Raw genomic sequence first — 26,180 nt, forward strand, 5'->3', positions numbered from 1 at the left:
CCTCATGATGACCCTTCCAGAGATGAACAGAGTGAATAATTAAAAGGTAGGATGTCTCACAAGGTTATAGGATTTACTGAAATAGCGGATATGAACTGTGGAGAGCTATATCCATGTAAAGGCCATTCTTTCCATACTTGCGATGCTAGGTAGAGTTTCATCCATTCATTCAGCAACACTGAGCAAGGACCAACTCTAAGTGGGTCATCAGAGCATATATATGAACAAGCCATGACCTCTGCCCTTGAGGAGCCCACTGTTTGGTGAAGGAGATGCACAAGGAAGAACGATGCAACACAGAAGTTAGTTACATGGCCCTATGCACAAAATGCTACATAACATAAAGGACTGGGAAGATCTGCGCTGACCAGAAGGCAGGAGACTGCATGGAGGGTGGGAAGAGAAGGGTTAAGCAAGTTTTCCCAAAGGACTGGGTGGATGGTCTGAGTGAGTTTTAAGGGATGAGCTGAATTTTTCAGATGAACAAGGGAAGACAAAGCAATGGAGGAAGGGGCAACAACATGAGAAAATCCAACACGTTAACGGGTTCAGGCACTTGAGTCAGGGTCCTCCCCCTAGACAACTGCGGCGATGGGGAGACGGGAGGTGGGGCCGGTTGGACCAAGGCCAGTGGACTACATTGGAGACAAACGTCAAACACTTGGTTGTGACAAAGTGCTTTGTCTGGGATTCTTCTTTCTCTCCCTTTAGTTTGAGGATATTGTTTCAGATACACTCTTAACGAGTTTGTAAATGGAGTTGGCAACAGTCTGAAGCAGCAGTGAGAGGGGAGGGGTGGAAATGCAGTGCACATTCTTTCTGTGTGTTTCTATTTGGCAAGAAACCTTCCATTTTCCTAATGGAAACTTTGACACACTCAGTCTGTATCTTTTCATCCATATCCAGCTCATCTTCTGAACATTCTTAAACCTTTATTTTGTCAGACAAAAAAAAAGCAAAGGTCACTGCAATCTCAGTCTAATTTAACTGTGATACTTTCGTGGTGAACGTCTTGAGGGAATTCATTGCTGCCTGTAAGTACACCAGGAACCCTGAGTGCAGGGGAGGAAAAGCAGCCTAATCAGTAAATACAAACTTTCCAAAAAAGCTGAAGACTCTGGGGACTCTGGGTAGCCTGAGAGAAGGGAAGAAGTGGACGGAAAAGAATGTGCTTGATTCTCGACCACAAGTACCAAATGTAAGGATTCTAGAATTTTCTTCATGGGAGCAGGACATTACCCCCCCATTTTAAAACTTCCTTTGGTTTAAAAATGCTGCAGTTTGTGGGTTTTAATATTTACTTTAAGAGTGAACTCCAGAAGACCTAAATCTGGATGAGTGTGATGCAATTACCTTTACCTAAAAGTTGAGGGTCGGCTTTTCTTTTTCCCAATAATTCAAGGCTTGAAAATCAACACATACATTTTGTTGTTCTTACAGTCACCGGAATTTTGCTGGTGTAAAATTAGGAACAGTCATGCCGAGTTCTGCTTGTGTGTCTAGCAAAGAAGGTAAATGAAAAATCTAGATCTTGACTCTTGGTCAAGTTCCTATTTCATTGTAAATCATCCTCCTTTCCTTTACGGTGCCTAACCTGATTCTGGTCCTCATCTGTCTCAGAAAATGACCTCCCCTTGTTCTTCAGGGAGAAAAGAGAGGCTGTTTTATGTTGAACCTGTCAACTTTCTGCTGTTCCCGTACCAGTTCACCCGAATCAAGGCACTGTTCGCCCCCCCACTCGCCATGTCATTCTGTTTTTTTAATAGTATTTATCTGGGGCCATGTCATGGTAATCTTTACACAAATGGACAGCAAAAGTAGTTCCTAGCACCTCTTCAATACTCAAGTAAATTAATTTGAAAGGAGTTGTTTGGTGAAAAATGTGATCTTTCATATGGTGTACTTATGAGCACCACTGGTCATGGCTGATTATTACTAGAATATAAGTTTTGTCTTAACACCCACACTCAATGCCAATAAATAGTTTTGCCATCTCCAATAAAAGGCATGGTGTACTCCAGTGGGAAAACACACCACTGCAGAAAGTATGAATGCTTCCTGATGAAATTGATACATGTTTATGTGGAAATTCTGTGATACATGTTGCAAATGGTTGTATCTTTATATTCTACTTTTTCACTCAACTTTATGTGTATACAATAATATACATATCTTAGGTTAGAACATCTGTGATAAATATCAGTACATATTTGCATTTCGGGCTGCAGAAAGATACACTTTACATGTCAATTTTCTGGATTAAATGATGTATTCAATAATGCCATCTTCTTTTCTGATTTTACTTGAATAGGGAAAACAGTGCCAGGTAATGTTTTGAGTGTTAAGTAAACACTCTTGATCAAAAGCTTGGGTTATTACACTGTTTACCAACATTGAGGAAAACAGATTAAAATGACATTGGTGTAATAATATTTCTTTTGAAATTATTAGTATTATCAACACATTTATTTCAGCTTGTTTACTGGGTGCTTCTTTGCTGATCACTGTGGTTAGTGATTTACATGCATTATATCAATTAGTCCAACAACCTTAAGAAGTAAAATTGATTGCCCAATTTCACAGATGAGGAAACTGCGACTAGGGAATTTTTAAAGCCTGGTCTAAATCACACAGTTAATGTCTTTCCAATATGGTGCTTTATTCTTTCCTTATTCTTGTTAAAATTTCAGATGATTAAACTCTGACTGATCATTTACTGCCACATTTTTCTGACTTCTGGTTTAAAACACGGCCAAGCACACAGTGCGCATCCAAAAAATGGCAGTAATGATCAGTTATTTGTAGATAAATATTTGTTGATGATGTAATTGCCTAATCAATAAAATGGAAACATGTTTACTCACCTAAATGCCCGGATGGTGGTGAGTCCTTCAGCTGTTTCTGAGAAGTGGCAAAGCAGAGGGAGCTGGGTACTATCGTCAAGTTCTTGGAGGTCCCTAGAATAAAGACAAGCGCAGAAGTAAACCACATACATTCGGGCTCAGAGACCACAGTGTTTATTCTAAATTAGGGCTTTCATTTGTAACTGCTTTCCTCTAGCACCCAATTAATAAAAACTTTAACCACTCGGCAATCTAAAGAGAAAAAGAAAGATGGGTACATAATAAATTCCAGTCCAGCCTGAATATAATGTCTTGCCCCAAACTATCAGCTCTTTACAACAGCTAACATAAACTGCTACGAGGGCACAGGTGAATGAACAATTAACCCATACCTACCAGAGGGGTAATATTTTCTTTGAGCAAGTGGAATTTAGCTCAGACCTTAGCATGGGGAGGACTTGAGCAAAACAGACAAGAAGTGCATTTGAGCTGAGAGAGCAGAAAAGCAAGCACAAAAGACTAAAGATCCTGGCAAGCTCGGTGTGGCTGGTGCCCAGAATCCTTTTCAGAGTGGTGGTGTGGGAAAAGGGTGTACGAAGGATGGGTGAACGTAGATGGTAAAGGATCCTGGGTGTCTGGAAAAAGAATCACTGAAGATGAGAAATAAGAGGATCGGAGCTGTGTTTAAGCAGCATAACTTGGGAGCCATGGCAAAGGATGAAAGAGAAAGAGTGAGTTAGGATAGTCCATGTAAGAGATTTTCTTTATGTTCTGAATTAGTGTGATGCCAGGGAGATTGAGAGCAGGGGGAGGGTTGTGAGGCAGTCTGCCAGAAGTAGGCGTCGAAAGTGCAATGATCAGTTAGGTGTAGCAGGGGGAAACAGAGGGAAGAGTCAAATATGACTTGGGTTGACTGCTTCTAGCTTAGCAGATCTGAACAAGGATAACGGTGTTTACCAGGGTGGGCGACACGGAATCAAGCAATTTGAAGACAAAAACAATGACCGTAGCTTTGGCCACAAAGAGTTTGAATCTCTGACTTCATGGAACTAGTATTCGAAAGTTCTCCAAGGACATATGTGTACGTGTGTATGAAATGTTCAATGAATGTTTGGTGGACAAATGCCTGAATCTGAGCCTTTTCCTAAAGATCCACACTCATGACAACTTTCCTTAAACCATGTAAGTGAGCACTTCTAGAAGACAGGCTGAGTCGCACCACATGTCTCCACACATTCCTCTTTTGTCTTAGTCTTTTTTTCTGCCCTTCTCTAGGTCATTGGGTAGCAGCACTGACATTCACCTTCCAGGGTCATTGAACTGATTACGCTGTTACATCATCTTCAGCAATGACCTTAGGCCATTCTGGGCTGCTGTGTAGTCCCACAGATAAACGCAAAGTGTTTTTGAGTTTCTAAAGTGGATTTGTTCACTCTAGAAACTGCGGGTGAGGGGACAGAAGGAGGAGAATGAACACCAGGGATGTGAATAAGTCTGCTATTTTTAAACATAAAACTAAGTCGGCTATTTGTAAATTTGACACAGACAACAGGTGGTCACTACATTTGAGGTTTGTAGTGAAGGGGAAAAAATTAGGAAGGAAAAACCTTTGTTTATAGGAGTGCATTTTGTGAAACCCGAAAGGTGAAAGCACAGCTTGCCCTTGTATTCTTGTAAGTGGAAAATACTTATTTACAGAGCTAACCACTTACAGTCACATTAGACCTTTGACTTTAGATATTCCAAATTTCATGGCGTTTCCTGTAGCTAGTTCCCTAACTTTAATTCCCTTTGGTATTTACAAAATACGTAATAGTCTGTTAAGTTGCCTGGGCTTCTCAAAATGGATGAGTCCTGTAGAGCTTTGATATCTAGAAGGGTCTTTTCGTCTGTGAGATTTAATATCACGTGATCATATTTGCTACTTTTCAGATAATTTCAAATAAGAATGGTTTATAATCCATTATCAAAGTTGATGTTTTTTAAAAAAGATCATCCCTTCTTTATTTTAGGCACTTACTACCAGTGTTAACAGATTATTCTCACTAAAAATGAACAGAATCACAATTCAAATTTATAATGGACTAGGAATATTTGCCTAACCTTGGCATTCTTTTGTATTGCTAAGGGACAGAAATAGACCCAAATGAGTATGTGATGGGAGTAAGGCAGGACTGTTGCGTGTTAGTGCTGACAAGGCAAGGATGCGTTTGGAAACAGCCAATGGAAGTGACATAAGTGAGCTGTTTTTGCCTCTCCAGCAAAGCAGGCTCAGCCGTAATCCCCGAAGAAATGAAAGAGTGAATTTGATGGCTAGCCTCTCCCTTTTGGTCCGAGTATGCTATAAAAAAGGGGAATGAGGCTGGGGATGAAAAACACCCTAGATTTAATATAGACTTTTAACATATAAAGGACCCGAATTCATAGTCCTGAGGGAAAAACAAATATATTTTTTAATGAAGACATATTGTCTGATACATTCAGAGGTTCTTAATTATAAGCTTGCCTTTTCTTGTTACCTTCCCTGACTTTTCATCATCTTCCTGAACTCAAGTCTATTAAATATTTTGTTTACTGAATGAAATCAGTATCTGCCTCCCTATCCCAGCACTTAATCCACATTTATACTTTATATGTTTTATCTTCCCAAGAGACTGTAAGTTTCTTGAGAACAGTTTCTTGTCATGTTGATCTCTTTATTTGCAACACAGTAAATGCTTAAGATGTGTATTTTAAATAAAGTGGTTATTGCAATGATATAAAATTTACTACACTGTTTCAAGCAGGGCTTCAAAGTTAAGCTGGAAATTTCAAAATGACTGGTACTATATTTCATTTAACTATTCAACGTCTCAGCACATGAAAAATTCTATGTTAACAGAAGAACTTAAAATTTATGGCTATCTTTATTTATTTGGCTGGATACTGAAGAACATGTTAAATGATTCAAACTGCAAATTTCCAATCTCTTAAAGCAACAGCACTCCTATCAGACATCCAAGATACTTTTATAGCTATCATTCTGATTTCTCTCTTTAACCTTTTTTTACTTCTACTAATTTTTTTATAGAATGTATTTTAAGCATTTGAAAACATTTTACCCATTTTTCCCACTTGTGAAATATAATGATATTTAATCCCTTACCCTTTAGGACTATATTTGATTTCATAAATTTCCTGTCAATGTTATGTTCAGAAAAATGGACCATGGAATGAAAAATTTGGCAGTTTGTGGAGTCACAACTCAATATATCAATCCACATGTTGAAATATGTCCAGGGCTATGAAAAGCTCAGACAACCAGTTACAGAAGCAATTATAATAGATCTCAATGAAACAAAATATTGGAATAGGTTTCACTGTGTTCAAAACAGGTTGCATTTCCAAATCCCGTACCTCATCTTGAAAAACAAGCAAATCTGTATAACAGAAAATCAAATACATGCACTTTTGGAGATGAAAAGAACATTGTTTTACTTACTTAGAGGCCACTCGGAAGTATTTCTGGATAAAATAAAAGGCGACCCCAAGCGGCACAAGAGCAACCAGGAACACGGGGGTGGCGTAAGAAATCATGCCAATGGCAGACACGCAGAGCAGTGTTGAGCGAGTTAGAGATTCCAAGGTGGGAGGGATGTGCTATTAAGAAGGCAGTTTGAAAGGAAGGTGTTTTAACTCAAATAAAACATTGGTCATAATGCAACAAAATATTCATTGTACATTAATGTTGTTATATAGTTAGTTACAAAATAGAAACATTTACATTGCAAGCAATTCTTCCCTCTAGCTCCACTCCCTTCCCATAGCTGAGTATATTTAGCTGTTGACCTATCTCCTTATCATCGGTCAGTTGTCCAACTATTTTAGTCAGTTGCATGCATCAAACATTCTTTTTCTAAAGTGAGGACAGTTTAGGTGTTCCTAAGGCCACTCTGGAAAAATTAGAAAAGGCAACGGCTAGATTTGGTGGATTCTTTTCTCAATCATTCTAAGGGGTCTGTTCTTGGAGTGATCCAGTTTCAGAGTTTGAAGTCTTTAATTTCAGGACAAACTTCTGGAGGCCTAAGGATCTAAGACCAACAGGGCATCCTTGAAATATTCTCTAAAATATCACACCATCTGAAGTGTCTCTCATCCAAGGGCCAACCTAATAAAAGTAAAGGACATCTAAGGCAGCCTGGGGTACATTTCTCTACTTCTTCTGGGAGACTTTGTATAGTACTAAACTTTATAGAACTTTACTGTGAATGGAGATGCAACATTGATCAAAATCATTCCTTTTTACAATAAAAAATTTAAATGTTAGTTTATCTTCTATTTCTCTTTATTTCATGCTGATTCCTTAAGTATCCTCTTCTACATGTATAAATTATTTTGAATTAATGTTTTCCTTTAAGATTTTATTCTAGAAACCATTTATGCATAGAATATTGCTATGAATGCACAGAGGCTTTCATTTAAGCTTTAGAAATCCTCTATTGTTAGTAGGAATCATGGTTTATTATATTAAAATGTTACGGAGTGTATACTAAGACATTTATTTTTGATTTCTTAGTATATATTTCCAAGATCTTGGAAGTAACTTAGGCAACTCACCTGATCAATGATATTTGTATCAGCTGAAAAGCGATTGAGAATCAGGCCCAGGGGTGTGGTATCAAAGAATCTAGGCAATAAACAGAATGGAATGTAGGGCAATACTAAACTCTTTGGAACCTGAGCACTGCTAATGGGTATCTTGAAATGGGAGTCATGAAAATGAGAATATCCCTATTCATCTGTTCAAGGACTGAATAAATTCATTAAAATTTCACTTCTCACTTAACTTTTAAAATGTATCCTTTTATAAAATATCTTGTTTGTGGGAGCAAGAAATATCTTTTTTTTTTTTACCTGATTGGTCCAAGAATTATCTTATTGAGGAGATTGTGGTGAAGATTTTTAGCAGCTGTGAGACCCATCCATTCTACGGTGAGAGATGTAACAAGGCAGAGGAAAATACCTGCCCCACAAAGTATGCTAAATCCAGCCACATAGTAGGTCTAAAGAGCAACCAACACACAAAAAAAGCATATAGGAAATTATACATTTTTTTACTAGAACACCAATTATCAAAATAGAAATCTAAACATTACCTTTAAAGGTTTCATATGATCAATTTAAAAAATCAAAGTGATAATGGACAATTTTTTCTGTTCCAGGTCCTGTTCTAATTAACTTATCGAATCATTACAAAAGTTCTATGACTTTTGAGCTGTTAGCATCTAACTAGATAAAAGGGTATCACTGTTAATCTCAACATTTCCTTGATGATTTAAAAACAGAAGCCACTGTACCTGATCAGCTTTTCCAGTATTGTTTATACTGTACTCTGATGTCCATGTGGCCAGCCAATAGTCTATAGCTACAATGACTGAATGTTTCAGAAGCTTGGAGAAAATCATCAAGAAAAGCAAGAAGAAGCCTCCAGAAGTAAGGTACCGCCAACAGGTTTTCCATGGCATTTTAGTCCTGAGCCTCATTACAGTGGACATATTATCATCTTCATCTTCCTCCTCTTCTTCTTCTGTACACAAAACACTTGTTTAAGCCTCAGATGGGCAACAGGTAGAGAGAATGTGTATTATCTCCCCCCCCAAAAAAAAAAATCATAAAAATCTCCTTCAGACTTATAGAAATACAACTATCAGTCTTAGGAATTTTAAATGCTTTTAGCAGGGAAAAACCTTATTGATAAAAAATAGGCAAAAATGAATGAATAAGTGGAAAATCAACATAAATTCTCTGCGCGAGATAATTTGCTGATTTATTATATATCAAATCAACTGGAAGTATAGACTAGATGTTTACTAAGTTACTGAAGGAATTGTGTTGCCAATACAATCCCATGCCTGGCTGGCAAAGATTAACAATTTTTTGAACTCTATAAATTTCTGACTCTGTGAAACTGCACCAGGAGGAAACAGGTTCTGAAATTTGTGCATAGCCCAAGAGGGCATCATCTGCACTCCCGATAGCCCTTCTTAGATGTGGTCGTGGAGGAGCTTAGACAAGAAAAACCATCCAGAGGACAGAGGACTATGGGCAGGGAGTTCCTTTCACATGCTTAAACCACGTGGAAACTCCTAGATGGCTATCCTAAGAACACACTCCATGATGACGGCAGGGAATTGGGGCATTTCATGGCCAGCAAAATTTGATCCATTTGCATGGTCCAGTGACTTAGGCATTTCTCATCCTTTCCTTTTCCAAAGGCAGTTTCCCTGTGTATCCCACTACAGTATTTTGAGCAGGTTGTGGGTAGGTAGGATAGGTAACTTGCCTTTGGTTTATAGGTTATCAGACCACAGAGACCCAAATAAGGATATGATGAAGACTTAGCATCACGAAGGATACCAACACTGAGCTGGATGCAGTAAATGAAGAGGTCTCAGATCATTTCTCCTCGGGTAAGGGTGGGTCAGTGTGTGAGAAGGACCAGCTTGGAAATCTGCATGATCAAAGAGGGAGGCATTTGCAGCCTGTTCCCCCAGGATCCACTTTGTTTTCATATTAATTAAAATTTCAACCTGGCTATGGCTCCTCAGCTAGAGACAATATTTCTTCCCATTCCCAGTACCTAATCTGTCCATGTGATGAACTGGCCGATAGTACGTAGCAGAAACAGTATCTGCAACTACTTTGCTTCTTCCCTTCTTGGTAGCTTGAACAGCACCAAGGGCAGCAACCCAGTAGGTAACACATACCGTACTGGGCTCTTTCATATACATTTCTTCATTTTACTCTATAAGGAAAGTATTGTTATCTTATTCTATACCTGAGAAAATGGATCCACACAGCAAGCCCGGAACAGGGTCAGCATCTCAGGTGCTATACCCACCCTGGAACGTGGGTCTGGGTAGCTGAGCATGACTCTGCTTTTAGAGTGTGTTAGAAATAATCGACTAAGAATTCCAGAGGCTGATGGCTGTTTTCGGCACCAAATATTCTTTAAAACTATTTTTAAACTGAAGAAATCAAAGTGCAAAACCCACTCATGCATTTATTTACTCAATGCATATGTGTTAAAGCAGCGAATAAGTATCATCTGAACGATAAAGGGGGCACATTTTGGTGTTCTTTGGCTTGAAATAATAGTTTTCTCTAATTGTTAATTGGCTTGTAGAAATGCAGTCTTCAGCAAAAGCTGAACAGGAAAAATGAAGTAGAGGGCATGTAACTCTATGGACTTAAGCATGATTTATCTTACAAACTTCTTGGCAACAAATATCAAGGCGATGTAATTCTTTCACCTCATTCCTCGAATTTCCAGTCAATTCTTTTCCCCTACTATCTCTTATTAGATCCATAAAGTTGACACATAACAAATGGCTTTCTAATTCTCTTATTTTTCACTGTTGTATTGTCATGAAAACTCCATGAGGACTTACTACATGGTGCAAGTAGAAATAGTTCAACTATTCTCTCCATAGTTCCCATTTATTGTTTATTTCTAAAGGGCTGACATTTTATTAATAACTTGATTTGGTCATTATACTAGACCTCTCCAGTTCATCTGAGCAATGTCTAGATCTATTCCCTCTCAGCTCTCTCCCACAACACACTATGAGAAACTCCTTGAGATGCCTGCTGATGGATTACACACAGCTTTCCTTCCCTCCTATTCTTTTCATTTTCAGCATGATGTATTTGGTTTAGCTCTTTTCCCTTGCAATGCGGTTTGTGATTCCTCACTGGCACACTCATGCGTCCATTGCCGAGACAAAACCTTCTCATTCTATTACCATCGAAACATTTCAGGTAGAAGAAAAAGGTCTACCTTCATCTTCATCCTCCAGTTGGGCTTTAGCCTCTCTCGAATACATGGCTCTTCGGAGAGTTTTCCTCTCTAAAGTTGTTTGGTCAGCTTCCATATCCTACAGTAAAATTGGAGAAGCTATCGTTCAAGGAGCTCAAAGCTACAGGAAGATCTGACTTACCCATCAATCAGGGACGCATAAACCAGTATTTCTTTACGTTTCCCTGTGTCAGGCTCTCAGGTCTCCCTAGAGAGCTGCAGCTTCCGTCACAGGAGCAGTTAAGGGGCAATGCCTGAGGTCTGTAGGAAGTGCTCGGGGGTACAGGGCAGTAAGAAGCCAGGAAAAGTAGGAAGTCTTGATGGAGCCGACCCCAGGGATAGGGGGACACCTCCCCTAGCCCTAAAGCATAGGCCCAGCACTGTTACTTATTTTACTTTTACATCACTGTCAGACACTCCCTGTAACTTCTCTAACTAAAGATTTATTTATATTCATGAACATCTTCCTTTTAAAATGTGTGTAGTTCTTGATTGGTTAAAGCACTATTGTTCTTCCGCTATTATTCTGAATTATTAAATCAGAATGAGTTTCTTTAGCATTTCATGAAGGTAGTTGCACAAAAGTAAGGGACTTCAATGGGAATGGAAGGAAGGTAGGTCATTTTGAAGCAAATGGAAAAGGAGGGTACTTATTTGCCTAGCAGTTTAGGAGAAAGCCGTAGGAGGCAAAAATATGCGGAAAGAGAAGGGAAAGGTGCCAGAAAGGAATTGGGAATTTTAAGGGTTGCTCCAGGCTTGTCCTGAGCTGGAGAGAGGGAGAAGTAGTTCATTTTCTCCTCTTCTCTGCCTCTAGCACACCCACCACCGTGGCTTGAGAACAGCAGTATCAGTTCAAGTACTCTGTGGGTTAAATAAGCTTCTGTAGGACTGCCTGGAAAACTAACCATAGTCCCGTTTCTGTGGGAAAATGCATTCTGAGTTCCAAACAACTGACCTACAATCTTTTGGAATCTATGGTAAGTTAAGGGATCCTATATGTGTTGATACAAAAAATAAATCACAGTGTAACTATTACATCAATAAACGAGTAAGCCTTTGGTGATCAATCTCTAGGTAGTAATCTTGGTTGCTGATGTTGGATTTTGTTTTTTCGCCTCATACAGCACGTGTGATTTAGGAGATTTACTATTCTAGAGGGCTCTATTGCTTCCAGATTCTTGGTTACAAAAGAGTAAAAGCACAAGTGTCTCTTGAATACTATTGTTTTCAGAGACAATTTCACATCAGTTTTATATTTTGCCTAATGATCTAAAACCCAACACTTGTATGTGGGATTAGATCAAACACAAAATTAAAGAAGACCCAACCCTTTGTGTATAATGTAATGAAATGAAATGAACCTGCACATTGAAAAATAGGAGATTTGGTTCTTTTTCAACTCTCCATGCTGTGTGAGCAATAGATTTAACATCACAGAAACTTAAAAATCTTTAGAGTCATAAGTGCTCATATTAAGCTCATGACAGTTCAGATTTTTAAATGCATTGATATTTGGATTAAGTAAGCATTGAGTTTAGTGCCATTTAGCTAATAAATATTTATTGAATGCCGGTGACAGGTCGGGTCAATGTGAGGGCTGGGGCTGGGAGAGGAAATGTCAAATGATGGTAGTTTATTTTGCTTAATAACATTAAGAAGATAACAGTTGATGCCTCCCAAGCTAGAATTTTTAATAATATTTAAATCAGCTAAAAGTGCTGCCTCCTTCTCCCTGGTAGTTTTTATTACTATCCTTTTAACATATTCTTTCCTGTTTACTCCTTAAACCTTAAACTGACAGTTGCATCTGAAGCCCTGGGACAGGATTTTTGTGTCTTTCGGTTTCACCCTGCTTCTCTGCTGGCTTGGTTTATTCTGGCTCCAGGCCGGCCTTTCTCACCCTTGAAGCTATTGACACTTTGGGCCAGAGAACTTTACTGGGTGGTGGGGAGGGGGTCTGCCCTGTGCGTTACAGGCTGTTTGCAGGCTACTTTGCATCCCTGTCTCCTGCCTTCCAGAGGCCAGTAGCACCTGTGCCCCAGTTGTGACAACCAAGAATGTTTGTAGATGTTGCCAAACATCCCCTGGAAGACAGAATCGACCTGGGCTGAGAACCAGTGCTCTAGGCAAACACTGGATCCTGCCTAGGATCAAAGTGAACATAAACTTCCCCAAGGTGTTCTTGCAGTCTTACTCCCCACGGCCTGAGGCTGCCCACCTTCAGATGATGTTCGGGGGGCTCTCTTTCCCTAGGTGGCACTGACTCCCTTCATCCCCAGGTGAGGATTCTGGGCAGGCGCCTGGTTCCTTCTGGCTTCTACTGGCCACCGTTTCACCTCACAGCTGACCTCGCCCTGTCCACACCCTAGCTCCCCCTCTAGCTCCCTCAGCTGATCTGTAACCCTGTAATGTGTCTTTAATTACAGAGCTCTCCTATCTCAAGTGCTCATTTCATGTCCAAATACAACTTAACGGACTTTCTTCCTGGCTTGCTTAACAGTCGGTATTTCTATAAAATCAAGCCAACAGCTCGCTCGCTCGCTCTTTTTAATTCCAGATCTTCTTTCCAAAGTAAACCATAAATGGCCCCACTCCTTAAGCTTACGTCATACTCTTTTGTCCCTGGCATCTACATCACTGAAAAAAATGTCTTTTGGCGCCTTCTCGGCAGGCTTATAATCAAGCTTCTCACAGTTTAATTCCTAAATGAGCATCTGCTGATTGCACCTTGTAATGTTTTTTAGGTGATTATCCTCATTTCAATGGTTCTGGGATTTGTCCTATTCTACTTAACAATTTTTATGTATATCTTTTCATCCTTAGTGGTTTGCTTTTGAGATCTTTGCCAAATCCACAGAAAACAGAGCAGTTCCAGCATTTGTCTGACTTTATTTTCCTCTTTATTGGAACACAGATTCGTTTATTCTTTTAGAAAATAATACATTTTAATTTCTTGGTAATCTCAGAAATTTGCTGAGATAGATATTTCCTTTTATAATGCTAATTCCTGGCCAGGAGTGCCAAATTCTGGACACTTCCTAGTGCCAATTTAAGAAACATTTTGAAATGTACAAATTCAATTGATAATTTCACCTCTCAACCAGGAGGTTTTATTTCAGTACTCAGCCTGGTTTCCCACTCTGTTATCACCTCATTCAATGACATACATGCATCGTAGATAACATTATACTGCAACAGCTGAGACAGATCTGGGTTTAAGTGCAACTAGTACCACTTCTAAGATATACTGTGTAACTTTACACAAGTTACTTAACCTCTCTGAACTTCATTTTTCTCACATGTAAAAATTAGATCATTTCTGGGGGTTTGCAAGAATTAAATGAGATCATGTGAAAAAGACCTTGAAATCATACCAATGTAGAATCTGATCACCTTCCTTCACCTGTCACACTATCCCAGATAGGCTTTCTAACTTCACCCACAACTCATAACATCTCCGTCTCTCACAGTCATTTAAGACTTTGTTTTGCCCATGATTCTTCATTTGTAGGTAGTGAGTGAAAATATTCTCATTAGTATAGAGGAGGAAAGTAAGATATACCTAAGGAAAAACAAGGTCAAGTAATGATAAAATATGGTTCGGCAAGTAGTTTACATTTTAAACACACATATAATTTCAATATGGTTCAAATTCAAGTAAAAATCCCCCAAAATCTTTTTTATACTTCATCCAAAAGCTATCATTAGAATTTACAGTTTCAAAGTAGCCTATCTGTGAATGATGTATATACAATTACTTTGGATTCGAAGTGAGGATATTATCAAATATTAAACGATAATACCTTTTTGTAAGTATTATACAGCATATTTTATAGCTATACAGTATATGTATGACTCCTTGGACCCTGAACTCTTCTAAACCATGAGCAATTTACCTTTTCTAATTCTTGATCTTGCCGATTCATGAGTGTTTTCCAGTGCTCATAAAGCTCGACATCTTTGGTCTGTATGTCCTTCAAGGTGCCTTCTCTTAGCACAGTTCCATCTTTCATGGCTATGATCTAGGGGAAGCACAGGTTAGCAGAACAATGCAAGAAGACTTAACTGGCAAGTGAATTTCCTGTATCTCAGAAAGCATTTCTTAATGTCCCTATTTATTTATAAGATTGTAATATCAATATTAATGAAACTTCTTCTAAACTCTTACCCAGTCAGCATGTGTTAGATACTGTAATTTGTGAGTCACAAGAACCAGTGTCCGTTTGTCATCTTGGAGAAATTTCAGGATCCCTTCCTGCATTAAGTGATCACTTAAGTGGATGTCCAGGGCAGAGAATGGATCATCCTACAACCAGCAAAATGGAGAGAAAATGAAAATTTCCTATACTCTTTATGTAATTCAATTCCTCTAAAAAGTAGAAATACAAATAACTCAATGCAAATTATCTCTCAAATCCAATGTATGAAAAACAGACCCTGCATAACTTTAAATTGTCAGAAAACTTTTATCTTCTCTTTCACCTTAAAATTATTTTTAAATAATTTAATAATAAAATAATAAATGTAATAGTAATAAAATGACATTATCCAAAGTGGTTTGAATTTTTATCTATAGACTCTTCAAGTTCAAAAACGGATATTTCTCAACTAACTTTAACAGTAGACCAAAAGAAGAATGAAACAATAATTGGAGTGGTTGAATTTGAAATCATAAAAACAAGCATAGACTCCAGACCATGATGGCAACATAGCAGGCTCTGGAATTTTCTGCCTCCCATGGATGCACCAAATATACAGCTACACACAGAGTAATTCCCTTTGAGATGAATCCAAAAACTAGTTGAGTGACTCCTGTACACTGTGCAACTGAGAAAATACCCACATCTAAATGGGTAAGAAGGTAAGAAATACTCTCCCCACAACCTCCACTCCCCCAGCACAGTGTCCTAGGAACCCCAACTCCCAGCTTCTCTCTGAGGAGCAATCGGATGGGGCCACACAACGAGTGCCCCACCTTTATGGCTGCTCCCCAAAGGACAGGACCCCCAATCACTTAGCTCTGAAAGCCAATGGAGATTGCATTGACAAGTCCCACAGAAATGTAATAACTTCAGAATTAACTACAAATGACAGTTCAAGCATCAATATACAGGGATGTAGGAAAAAGCAATGTTTCCACAGCAGTGGAAAGAATATCATTGCTGGCAGCATGATACTGACAAAGGTGTCTCCATTTTCAAGATGGAACTTGAAATCACTGGTTTTCAAAAATCAGGTAAAGATCATAGAGGCAACCCTCCTGTTTCTGAAACACATTTCTGTTTCTGAATCCAATCAAACCCTCAGCATCCTTAGTGACACACACCAAACTATTCCAAGTGATTTTCAGACGATTTTTTTCACATAGGAAAAAAATAGGACTTGGGTTGGAAATAAGTTTTTAATGATAATTCGGTTTGGTTTTCTGTAATATTCTGATTTTAAATGTTATGAGATAATAAGGCACAATGGAAAGTGCCTTCATTTCATTTGTAAAATGGGGATAATGAAAGGACCTGTCAGCACAGACAATTGCTACAAAGATCAAATTAGCTAATGTAAACGTCTCTGCAAAGTGTTTTTAAAGTATTATTTTATTATACATGAGGCCATGGTGAATTAATACTGTGCTAATAATCCCTTTAAAGCACCAGGGTGAGTTTAGTGACTTCCAGGAATCTCTTAATAAGGAGGAGTGCAATGATCAGAGCACAAGCTGAGGAATCAGACTGCCTGCGTTTGTGTTTGTATCAGGGCTTCACATCACTATCTGTGTGACCCTGGATAAATTATCCCCCAAAGCCTCAATATCCTCATCTGTAAATAGCAGTGATAATAACAACAACGTCAAACCTACAAGATTATTGTGAGAATTAAGCAAACGAACATGCATAAAGTACTTAGAACCATGCTTCAGTCATAGAAAGCCGTTAATAAAGGCTGCTATCATTTATGTGCCATGACTTCATTACTGGGTATCTATGTTGTAGGGAAATGTAATCTTTCATACAACTTAATAACAATCTAAGTTTGATGGATTGAGAATCATTCCTCAAGGTTATGTATGTACATTAACATTTGGGAAGACACTTTCTTTAAAAGCAAGACAATTTGCCAAATGGACAAGTCAATGAATAACCACTTCTTCATTTCCAAGAACATATACATGCATACCCACAGTTCTCACTAATATATTCTTTCCTAGAGTCAATGAATCTCCTCAAGTGATGTAGTCTTTGAATGAATATTTTGGAAATAACTTGTTATAAATATATTCACTGACACACAGAGCACACTTGTAGATGCCATAAAGCTTCAAAAATAACTATATGCTTAATAAATCAATGAAATGTTTTCATGGCTTTGATACTGGGTAAAGGCCAATGTGATAAAATTTAATTAGAGCAAAATACAAAGCCATTCAAGTAATTATTTGTACAAGGGAGATCCTGAAAGTGAGGAGTGGTGTCTTTTTCTCCTTGATTTCCTCTACCCAGCACAGAAGACGGCACCAAGGACCTTCACTAAACACTGATGGATGGAAAGGGGGGGCGGGAGGGTGAGGAGCAGAAAAAGCAAAAGGCAAAGAAAGAACAACATAGGCAATAACTTGAGAGCAATAACTTTTTAAAAAATACCAGTTGCTGAGCCACTGTGTTGTAGACCTGACACCAAGATAAGATTCTATACCAATGATACTTGCAAAAAAAAAAAGGAAAGAAAAGTTCTCATCACAAGAAAGATCCTGTGACTATTTATGGTGATGGATGTTAAGTAGACAATGCAGTGACCATTTTACAATATACACAAATATCGAATCATTAGGTTGTATACCTGAAGGTAATATATTATATATCCATTTTACCTCAGTGAAAAATAAAGCAAAACAACACCAGAGAATCTTAGCTGATCAGAAAAACAATACTCAAAAGACATGCAGTTCTAGCCCAGACTCTATCACTTACTAGTCATTGGTCATTGGGTAAGGTACCTTACCTTTACCTGCATACATTACCATCTAACATGAGGGTACCATGCACCCCAATGGCATAGTCATAAGAATCAGGTGGGAAAACACTGTGGGTCAGCGTGGTTTGTGGATTTTTAAATAAGGAAAGAGTAAGATATCATCACTTGGGGAGAATTATTACAACATATCAACAGTATTCTGTTGCTGTTAAAAGATTTTTCAATTTTAAGTTGGAGTGAAGTAAGTATAACATTTAGATCCTAAGATCCAATAGTTTTTAACATTATCTGAGCTGATCACAGGGCATGTAAAATAAGCTAATTCAAAGGATTCTGACAAACACCACTATATCCAGAAATTTTTTAAAGTTGTAAAAATTATTATTGTGGAAGAATTAAAAAAGCTAAACTGGCTCAGCCTAGAGAAAAGTAAATTAAGGCAAGTTGTGAAAATAACATTATTCAAAATGTTGAACTGTGGCTGCATAAAAGAAATATATTTGCTGCTACAGAAGCAGAATGAGGATCAATTAATGGAAAATATGTAGAAGCAGATTTTAATCACATAATAATTTTCCAATAGTAAGAGCTATCTAAGGTAGGCAGAATAGCCTCCAAAGATGTGCACGTCCTAATTCCCACAACCTGGGACATTAAGATTAACGACTTTGCAGTGGGAATATTATCCTGGACTATCAGATAGTCCAAACTAATTACATGAATCTTTGAAAGCAGAGAACTTCCCCAGCTATGAAGATAGAAAGATGTGATCACAGATACGGTGTTGCTGGGTTTGAGGATGAAGGAAGGCAGCCATGAGTCAAGGAATGGGGGCAGACTCTACAAGTTGGAAAAAGCAAGAAAATTGGCTCTCCTCTAGAACCTCCATAAGGGAACATGGCCCTACTGACACTGTGATTTTAGCCCAGTGAGATCCATGTGGGACTTCAAAACTACAGAACTGTGAGATAGCACATACCATTTTAGCCGTCAGTTACGGCAATTTGTTACAGCAGCAATGGGAAACTTATACACTGACTAACAAGGAAAAGAGTGCCTTAATGATAAGCAATCTGTCTTCAGAAAGTCATCAGAAAGCTGGTAGAAGTGATATGACCAGTAAACCTATAATAAATGAGTGGGAATCTACAATCAATTAGCCCTATGACTTCTTCAAATTCTGTGATTCTACAATTTAAGTAAGAAAGGATCATTAATTGCAAGCAGTACAATGAACCAGGATGAATACCATACCCAGAGGCCATTGGTCTCTTTCAGTTTTCCAAGTCATTTGGGCCTCAGGTGGTTCAGTCATCAACTGATCCCAAAACCAGGAAGTTATTTCTAATTATGGGTCCCTGCACTATGAAAAGGATTTACAATTACATAGTTTAATGCTAGATCCTGCTGCAGCTTTTATGGTGTTTATTTTGAGGGGGAAAATACTGGGGATGTATTTTTTAGGGAGATTAACCTGAAGTGAATTTCCAGTATGTCCGAATTGTATACCTCCCAGTAATGGATCCAAATTTATTGGGAAACTCCCAAGCTAACCTACTTTTTGAAGAGGTTCTAGAGATCGGATGGGGGGAAAACTCTAAAGGAGGTCTGGAAACCATATTTATTAAGTGGTTAATAATAATCGTACAGAAGGAGCCAAACTAAAGGAAATTCATAATCAACAAAATCATTGAATTTTATTTATGGATCTATAGGTAGACCCAAATATTTTAAACCCAGGATATAAGGAAGCTCCATGAAGCTTTTTGAAAACACAGACTCTAGAATCTGCCTTACAGATTATGATTCAGTAGATCTAGGGTGGTACCAAAATGTCTCTGGTTTCAGGAAGATTCACAGTCAAACCCTACCCACAGCCTGAGTAACACACCACTGCAACGGAGAACTATGCTTACTTACCCCACATTCACCAAGAGGGTATTTTGCAGCCCTTCTTTCTCTGCCAGCAAATATAAATGCAAAGACCTAAGATTCTGTCTAGGTGATCCAGCACCATACTGAGTTTTTCATTAATGATCATCATGGTTGAGAAACTGATAGAAGCAACCACTTAGAGCACCTCAGTCACTTGGAGACTAATGTGGATCTGCCAGTTCTCAACCTTACGTGTTGATCTGATTGGTGCTGAGGACTTGTTTCCCCTGTATTGTTTATGATTTCACCAGTTCGACCATCTTTCCTTTACTTACTTGACTTTGCTCTTTAAAGATTCATTTATCCAGAGGGGAAAATGAAGTAGAAATAAAAGTAAAGTTCTTATTCTCACCAGAAAGACAATGTTGGTATTTTGATAGAGAGCTCGTGCCACACAGATTCTTTGCCTCTGACCCCCACTCAGGTTGATGCCCTAGAGAAGAAACATCCACCTTTTCCATTAGTAAATGATCTCTTGGTTAAAAAAATTCTCTTTAAAATACAAACTTCTCTAAAAAAATACTAGATTAATGGGAATTTATTAATTAAACTGTGATAGCATTGGTGAGATAATGAAAGCTGACCACTGGTTAATACTTGAATTATATTAAGGTAATTTTTGACTGATAACATTAACCCTACTTTCATTGTGATAGAGAAGCTCTCCTCTACCACAGCATTCATTAACCAAAACACTATTTTGTTTTAGATAGTGCATATATTTATAAGTGTTGAAGACTGTAAACAATTCCAAAATTTTTATGTTTTGTGAGCTGTCTTTAGTTTACTTAACATACACCTATTAAATATGATATTACAAGTTACGTTCAACAGAACTATACAGACATATGCTTTGATAATCAAGAACTAATTATAAAATTTTTAAAAAGTAGTATTCATTGAGAACTTAGTATGTGCCAGGCTTGTGTGAATGACTTTGCATTCCATATTTCTTTTATTCTTCATAGTAATTCCAATTTGTGGGCATTATTCTCTTACTTTACATAGCAGAAACTGAGGCTCAGAGAATAAGACCATACTCTTAAACACCATACTATATGGCAAAAAAGAACAGCCATTAAGGACACAGACTACAAAGTCAGACTGACCCCAGGTACGCCACTAACTGTGATGCACCAAGTTCTTTAACCTCTCTCAGCCTTACTTTCCTCAGTTACCAAATGCAGGATTCCACCTATAGAACAGATTTGCTGTAAATGTAGGTAAATGCATAGAGAGCCTTTTGAACAGTACCTGAGACCTATCAGACTTAAAATCTTTAGACAACTTACATTCAGGTATAAATAGTTTTCGGTTGGTCAGAATAGCATGGTGCCAATGAAAAACATGTTTACACAAAGGAAAAAGAACACTTTAACAAGAATAAATAGGTGTTGACAACAGTGGAAGATGTTGTCAGAAGCAATCTCAGTTTCCAAATCAATTGACAGTAAACTCCACATGAAAACACATGGGATCAAAGGCAAGGACAGCTTTATGGTCAGCACAGGACATGGTGGTCACTCAACCAGTACTTCAGGGAGAATGGCAGCAAAGCTGCTGTGCCCCAATTTCTGGAACTTGTCGCCAGGACAACACACCACTTGTAAGCTCTCAGATTTCATTATTCTCCATTAAAGGTTAAAGATTTTTCTAGATTTTTATTCCTCGTTTGATTAAACTATATTCGGCTCACCCTCTCTCCAATTTCAGTTTGGTCTCCAAACGGTAGTAAGTCAATGTCTGGCTGAAGAGAACAGGCATCTGTGACAGCTTTGTACCTTTGGGAGAAATTTTGAATTTTGAATCACTATTAATATGCTTCCCCAAAAATAGGTCCCAGGTTCCGTATCTAGGGAGCCAAAATACAACATTTGTTGAATAACTTAGTGTATATGAGCCTCTATAGTAGGTTTGTGGATATAAAGATAAGTAGGTATTGGTTCCCATTCTTATAAAGCTAGTACAACAGAGCAGAAGACTGATCCAGAAATATACAATAAAAATGTGTCCTTAATGTAGGTGGGTCATGGGGAAGGCGTATAGCACAGAGAAGACAAGTGACTATGTAGCATCTTACTATGCTGATGCACAGTGACTGCAATGGGGTGTGTGGGGTGGACTTGATAATATGGGGTGAATGTTGTAACCACAATGCTGTTCATGTGAAATCTTCATAAGATTGTGTATCAACGATACCTTAATAAAAAAAAATGTGCCTTGTCAGATGCTATAGTGGAAGTAGGGACAAAGCCCTCTGTGGATACATAGAAAGAAATGACTGACCACTCAGAGAAGTGAATGATGCCTTTGCATAGGAGGCAATGCATAAACTATACCCAGAAGCATGAGTTGTAATTTTCCAGGAAGAAAATTAGGGAAAGGAAGCTTAAGGAACTGCACGAAGGTGGAAAAGCTCAGGGTGCAAATGAGTGATGGCAGGAGGCTCACTGGGGCCAGTGCGCAGGCTGTGGGTGTCTGTGTGCAGTTGCACACACAAGAAGGGAGAGGAAGTAGGAGACGATGAGGAATGATGGCTCTCAAGCTGCTCTAGGCTGGGACTGGAACTCAGATGACTGGAAGGACAGTGAAGCCTGGGGATTAGGAATGCCAGGGAAATATCAATGGTTTCATTGCCTCACTTAGTCTTAAAATACTCAAGTCACTTCTTGATTCTTCCCTCTTCTTTCCCTGCTCTTATTTGTCCATCCTTATCCTAGCATGATTTTCTCTCAACTGTCTCTTCTTTTGCACTTCAGTCACCCCCAGGTGTAGGCAAGAAGCACGGTGTGCCTGGATAATAACTCCAAGAAATCTGTAAATGTCTCCTTGCTCCTAATTCAGATTCATCCTATAGACGTGTCATTTCGCTTCCCAATTAAACATCACATTTACTCTGCTATTCTTTCTAAAACTTGCTGTGCCTCCTCAGGATGCACAGAATTATATCCACTTGGCTTATCCACTACCTCATCTCAGCCTTCCTTCTAGTTTGCCCCGTCACTATACACAAATCTCTTTCTGTCTGGTTTCTTCCCAGGCACCCAACGATCCCACATAATTTAGGTTGTTCCTCCCACACAATATGTTTACTCTTTCCTCCCCTTTCTTATGCTGTTCCCTTGCCCTAATTCTCCTTAACCTTCAAGACCCATCCTTGTGAGGGTGACTTCAGGAAAGGGTCATGCCTGTGCACACTACAGTGCGATGAAAAAGAGTGTTGAAAGACGTTATATTCTGGCTGCTCTCAGTAACTAGACCCCCTCAGGTCCCATATTCTTCCTCTTCTCTCCACAGCTAACTCTCATTCTGCTCCCGACTTGGATTTTTCCTTGTGCTCCCAATAAACCCAGCACCACCACCACACACACACACACACACACACACACACACACTTCAATTTCAGCTGCTTGGCTTCTGTGTACAAATCGTTCTCCATAAGTGTACAGGATGGGCTGAAATTTCCACCTCTTCTCTTTTAAGAGTTGACTCAAAAGACCTGCTCATGGGTGTGGAAGTAGGGCAAGCAGGGAAGAAAGGAAGTCCCAGGTATAAAGGTTCCAGAAACCATGGGCTAAACATAAGGCTTAGAAATAATTGTTCACTTAGTTGTAAACTATACATTCAGAATTACCTCTGTTTGTTGAAAGGACTTCCAAAGGTAATATTTTCTTCTACCGTAGCATTTAATAGCCAAGGTTTCTGAGCTGCATAAGCCACAGAATACCTGTTCCTACTGGGAAATGGAAAAGAAAAAAACACTAAAATTACGCAATGGTGCTGTGCTATATGTGTATTTTAATATAACTAAGGAAAATAAAAGTTGGTAAACTATCTCAAACACAGAAATGGAAAACTTCTAAGAGAGAAGATTTTTAACAACCAGCAGCCTTATTAATTAATGGCTAAATACTCCACCTAAATTAAAGGGATTCAAATTGAATAGAAATGTCACGCTGTGCAAAATTTGGTTTTGCCATGCTAAAGAAATGTTTTAATGTAAAAACTATTAATTGAAAATTTGTCTTCTAAAATGATGATAATTATAAAAATAATTAAAAGATTATTAACAATGCATTCTCTCCAATAGCCAAAGACATTTCATTTTATAAAAAAGCATTTGACATAACTATGAATTTTATACGCAGACTTTAAAAAAAGACACGACTTGATACTATGTTTGTGGCTTAAGTATATTAACATATTTTAAGGTAATAGATAATATACAAATATTTCAAAGCAAAGAATGATATCCTGAGGAGTCCATTTCAATATTGAAATAAATACACATTTTAAAACTATGTATTTCAATACATATTGAAATAGTTTATTTTTTTTTTAATGATAAACTCCTCCCTCTACCCCAGGTTTTTGGCTTGCAAATTCTGCCAGATGTCTATACGTCAGACTTTAATTTGCAATAATTAGGAAAATGCATGTGAGCTGCAGATAAAGAAGATGATGGGATTGGCGTAGGGAAAGGGTCGGTTTAGAAGTCACACTTCCACAGTTAGTTCATGGTCTATAAGTACTAATTAAGGAATTAAGGTTAAAAGAGAGTAAGGTTAAGAAAAAGAGTAGTTAGGAATGCTCGGACATCATCCTGAAACATTATGTCACAGCAGTTCAGAAGACATGATAATATGTAGTATGCTAGTAGTCCCTCAGATCACCATATATGGTAAAACAGTGGGTCCCAACCTGCGGCAAGTCTGCCTCCACTTCCCTCTGGTCCTTCAACTATTAAGTGTTTGTTGTTTAAATAGATGAAGCTCTCGGCTCTCCGTCTCTATGGACAGATCCCATCCCATCACTGTTTAACTCATAAACAATACATACATATCAATTCTTGCATTTTTACTTTAAGTCCCCAAAACAATTTGCTGAGAACAGTCTGAGTTTCAGCCAAAGTTGAGACATGTCTGATTCATGGAGGGGAAAACAGTTGGCACAATGGACCCCTTTATTTGGCAAAGCAATTCTTTGAGCAGCCTGAAAGTGTTGGGAACCACTGCGATTGGAAATATGCTAATAGATTTTAAGAAATTACTTTTTACATTATCAGAATGAATAAAATGACTAGGAGTAAGAGATGGAATATCAAGCAAAGGCTGAGGAAGGAAGTTACTCTTATTAAACACAGATTAAAATAGAAATAATACCTTCTGGGTGCTTCAAAAGAGGGTTCAGATTCATTTACACTGCAAGTACGGCAAACAATGTTCATTAATTATAAAATATAAATAACAGAATGAATGGGGGCACACATCAGGTAAGAGATCAAATAAACATCAGACATATTAAACAGCTGCATTTCTCAAATGGTTTTGATACTAATTTCAAATACAAACCAGATAAATGATAGTCTTCTTTTATGTCCCCATCAGGTAGGACATTAGTAAGACTTAGTAAGCTTCCAAAATATAGATATAACACTGTTCTCTTTTTCAAACAAAATTTGGGTCCCTACAGTGACCTGGGTTCTGGCACCAAGCCTGTTCCAATTTAGGTAATCTCTCTAGAATAGTTTCCTAGGCTGTATAAACATTCAGTATCTTCAAGCCTCCTTACTTTCAAAATTCAGATTTAATCTATTTAAATTCCTAATTAGCTGCCATAAGGTATGAGATACATGAAAGTTTTAGACCCAATTGGCCCTTAAGGAACTGGTAAGACAGACAGACATGCATAATAGGTCAAATTGCAACATTCGGGTGTAATTTTTTATAAGATTTATGTAAAAGGTGGTGTTTCTTTAATTAAATTTAGCTTTATCCTTATTATGGGGACAAATTGAGGGCCTATTAATGTTACTGTTCGACACTTTGATTAATATTTGATTGAATTCCATCATTCTGAAAGACCTGAAATCAAAACCACACACATAATTAAAGTTCTACAAGAACTCCAAAAACAGATCCTATTTGATTTTGGAAAGAATCATATGCTTCTGTGGAGAAAATTTACCTAGTATGTTACCTAGTGATGTTTGGCTTAAAGTTAATTAACATGTTTTCATGACTGTACATTGCTCATGGCATCTTGGTATGTTTAATAGATGCAGGAAAAAATTCCCTTTCAATAATGATTGTTCCCTGATTTAAGTTGCTCATAAAAGTATAAAGTAATGAAATATGCAGTTTCCCAAGTGATATTTTCCACACAGTATGCTTTAGATGCCAAGAAATTTGGATTTTATTGTTTTTAGTAGTTAAAAGCCAATACATGACCTCAACAGTTTTAGTTAATCTGAGGAAGAGAGAGGACAGTTGAGGAGGAGCAGGTGTGTGGCAGAAATTAATGGATTAATTTTCCAACTGGCTGTCCAGGCATAAATGCGTACTAGACATGTAGAAATGCTCATCAGACACTTGAAAATGTCAGGCTAAACTAGACACACGATTTTGGAAGTCATCAATTTTTTCAATTACTATTGATTAAATTCCAACTGTATTTATTCACTATCAATTCAAGAATATTTACTGATCATCTCCTAGTGCCAAAATACTAAAGATACAGTAAACAAGGAAAACTTATTCCTTCTTTCCTGCTGCTTTCTGTTTTGTGGGAGTATGACAGGGAATAAACACTCTGGC

The 26,180-nt window shown here is 38.0% G+C and overlaps 1 protein-coding gene across 10 annotated transcripts in view; it reads right to left on the reverse strand.

Annotated features, from left to right (window-relative positions):
- The window catches only part of ABCC9 (ATP binding cassette subfamily C member 9), a 107,121-nt gene that overhangs the window by 25,359 nt on the left and 55,582 nt on the right, over positions 1 to 26,180 (reverse strand). For 8 of the 10 annotated variants that reach the window (XM_057492219.1, XM_036889251.2, XM_036889246.2 and 5 more), the window contains 12 exons: positions 24,747 to 24,785; positions 23,219 to 23,320; positions 21,281 to 21,365; positions 19,937 to 20,017; positions 14,849 to 14,986; positions 14,577 to 14,702; positions 10,663 to 10,759; positions 8,180 to 8,409; positions 7,737 to 7,885; positions 7,440 to 7,509; positions 6,325 to 6,482; positions 2,865 to 2,957 (listed from right to left, as the gene is read on the reverse strand). In XM_057492219.1, the coding sequence (XP_057348202.1) occupies positions 2,865 to 2,957; positions 6,325 to 6,482; positions 7,440 to 7,509; positions 7,737 to 7,885; positions 8,180 to 8,409; positions 10,663 to 10,759; positions 14,577 to 14,702; positions 14,849 to 14,986; positions 19,937 to 20,017; positions 21,281 to 21,365; positions 23,219 to 23,320; positions 24,747 to 24,785 (1,368 nt within the window). The remainder of the gene's footprint in view (positions 1 to 2,864; positions 2,958 to 6,324; positions 6,483 to 7,439; positions 7,510 to 7,736; positions 7,886 to 8,179; positions 8,410 to 10,662; positions 10,760 to 14,576; positions 14,703 to 14,848; positions 14,987 to 19,936; positions 20,018 to 21,280; positions 21,366 to 23,218; positions 23,321 to 24,746; positions 24,786 to 26,180) is intronic. The other 2 variants (XM_057492217.1, XM_057492218.1) reach the window with 1 other exon arrangement.

The sequence above is a fragment of the Manis pentadactyla genome, chromosome 14 (assembly GCF_030020395.1).
Source record: "Manis pentadactyla isolate mManPen7 chromosome 14, mManPen7.hap1, whole genome shotgun sequence".
Lineage (NCBI taxonomy): Eukaryota > Metazoa > Chordata > Mammalia > Pholidota > Manidae > Manis > Manis pentadactyla.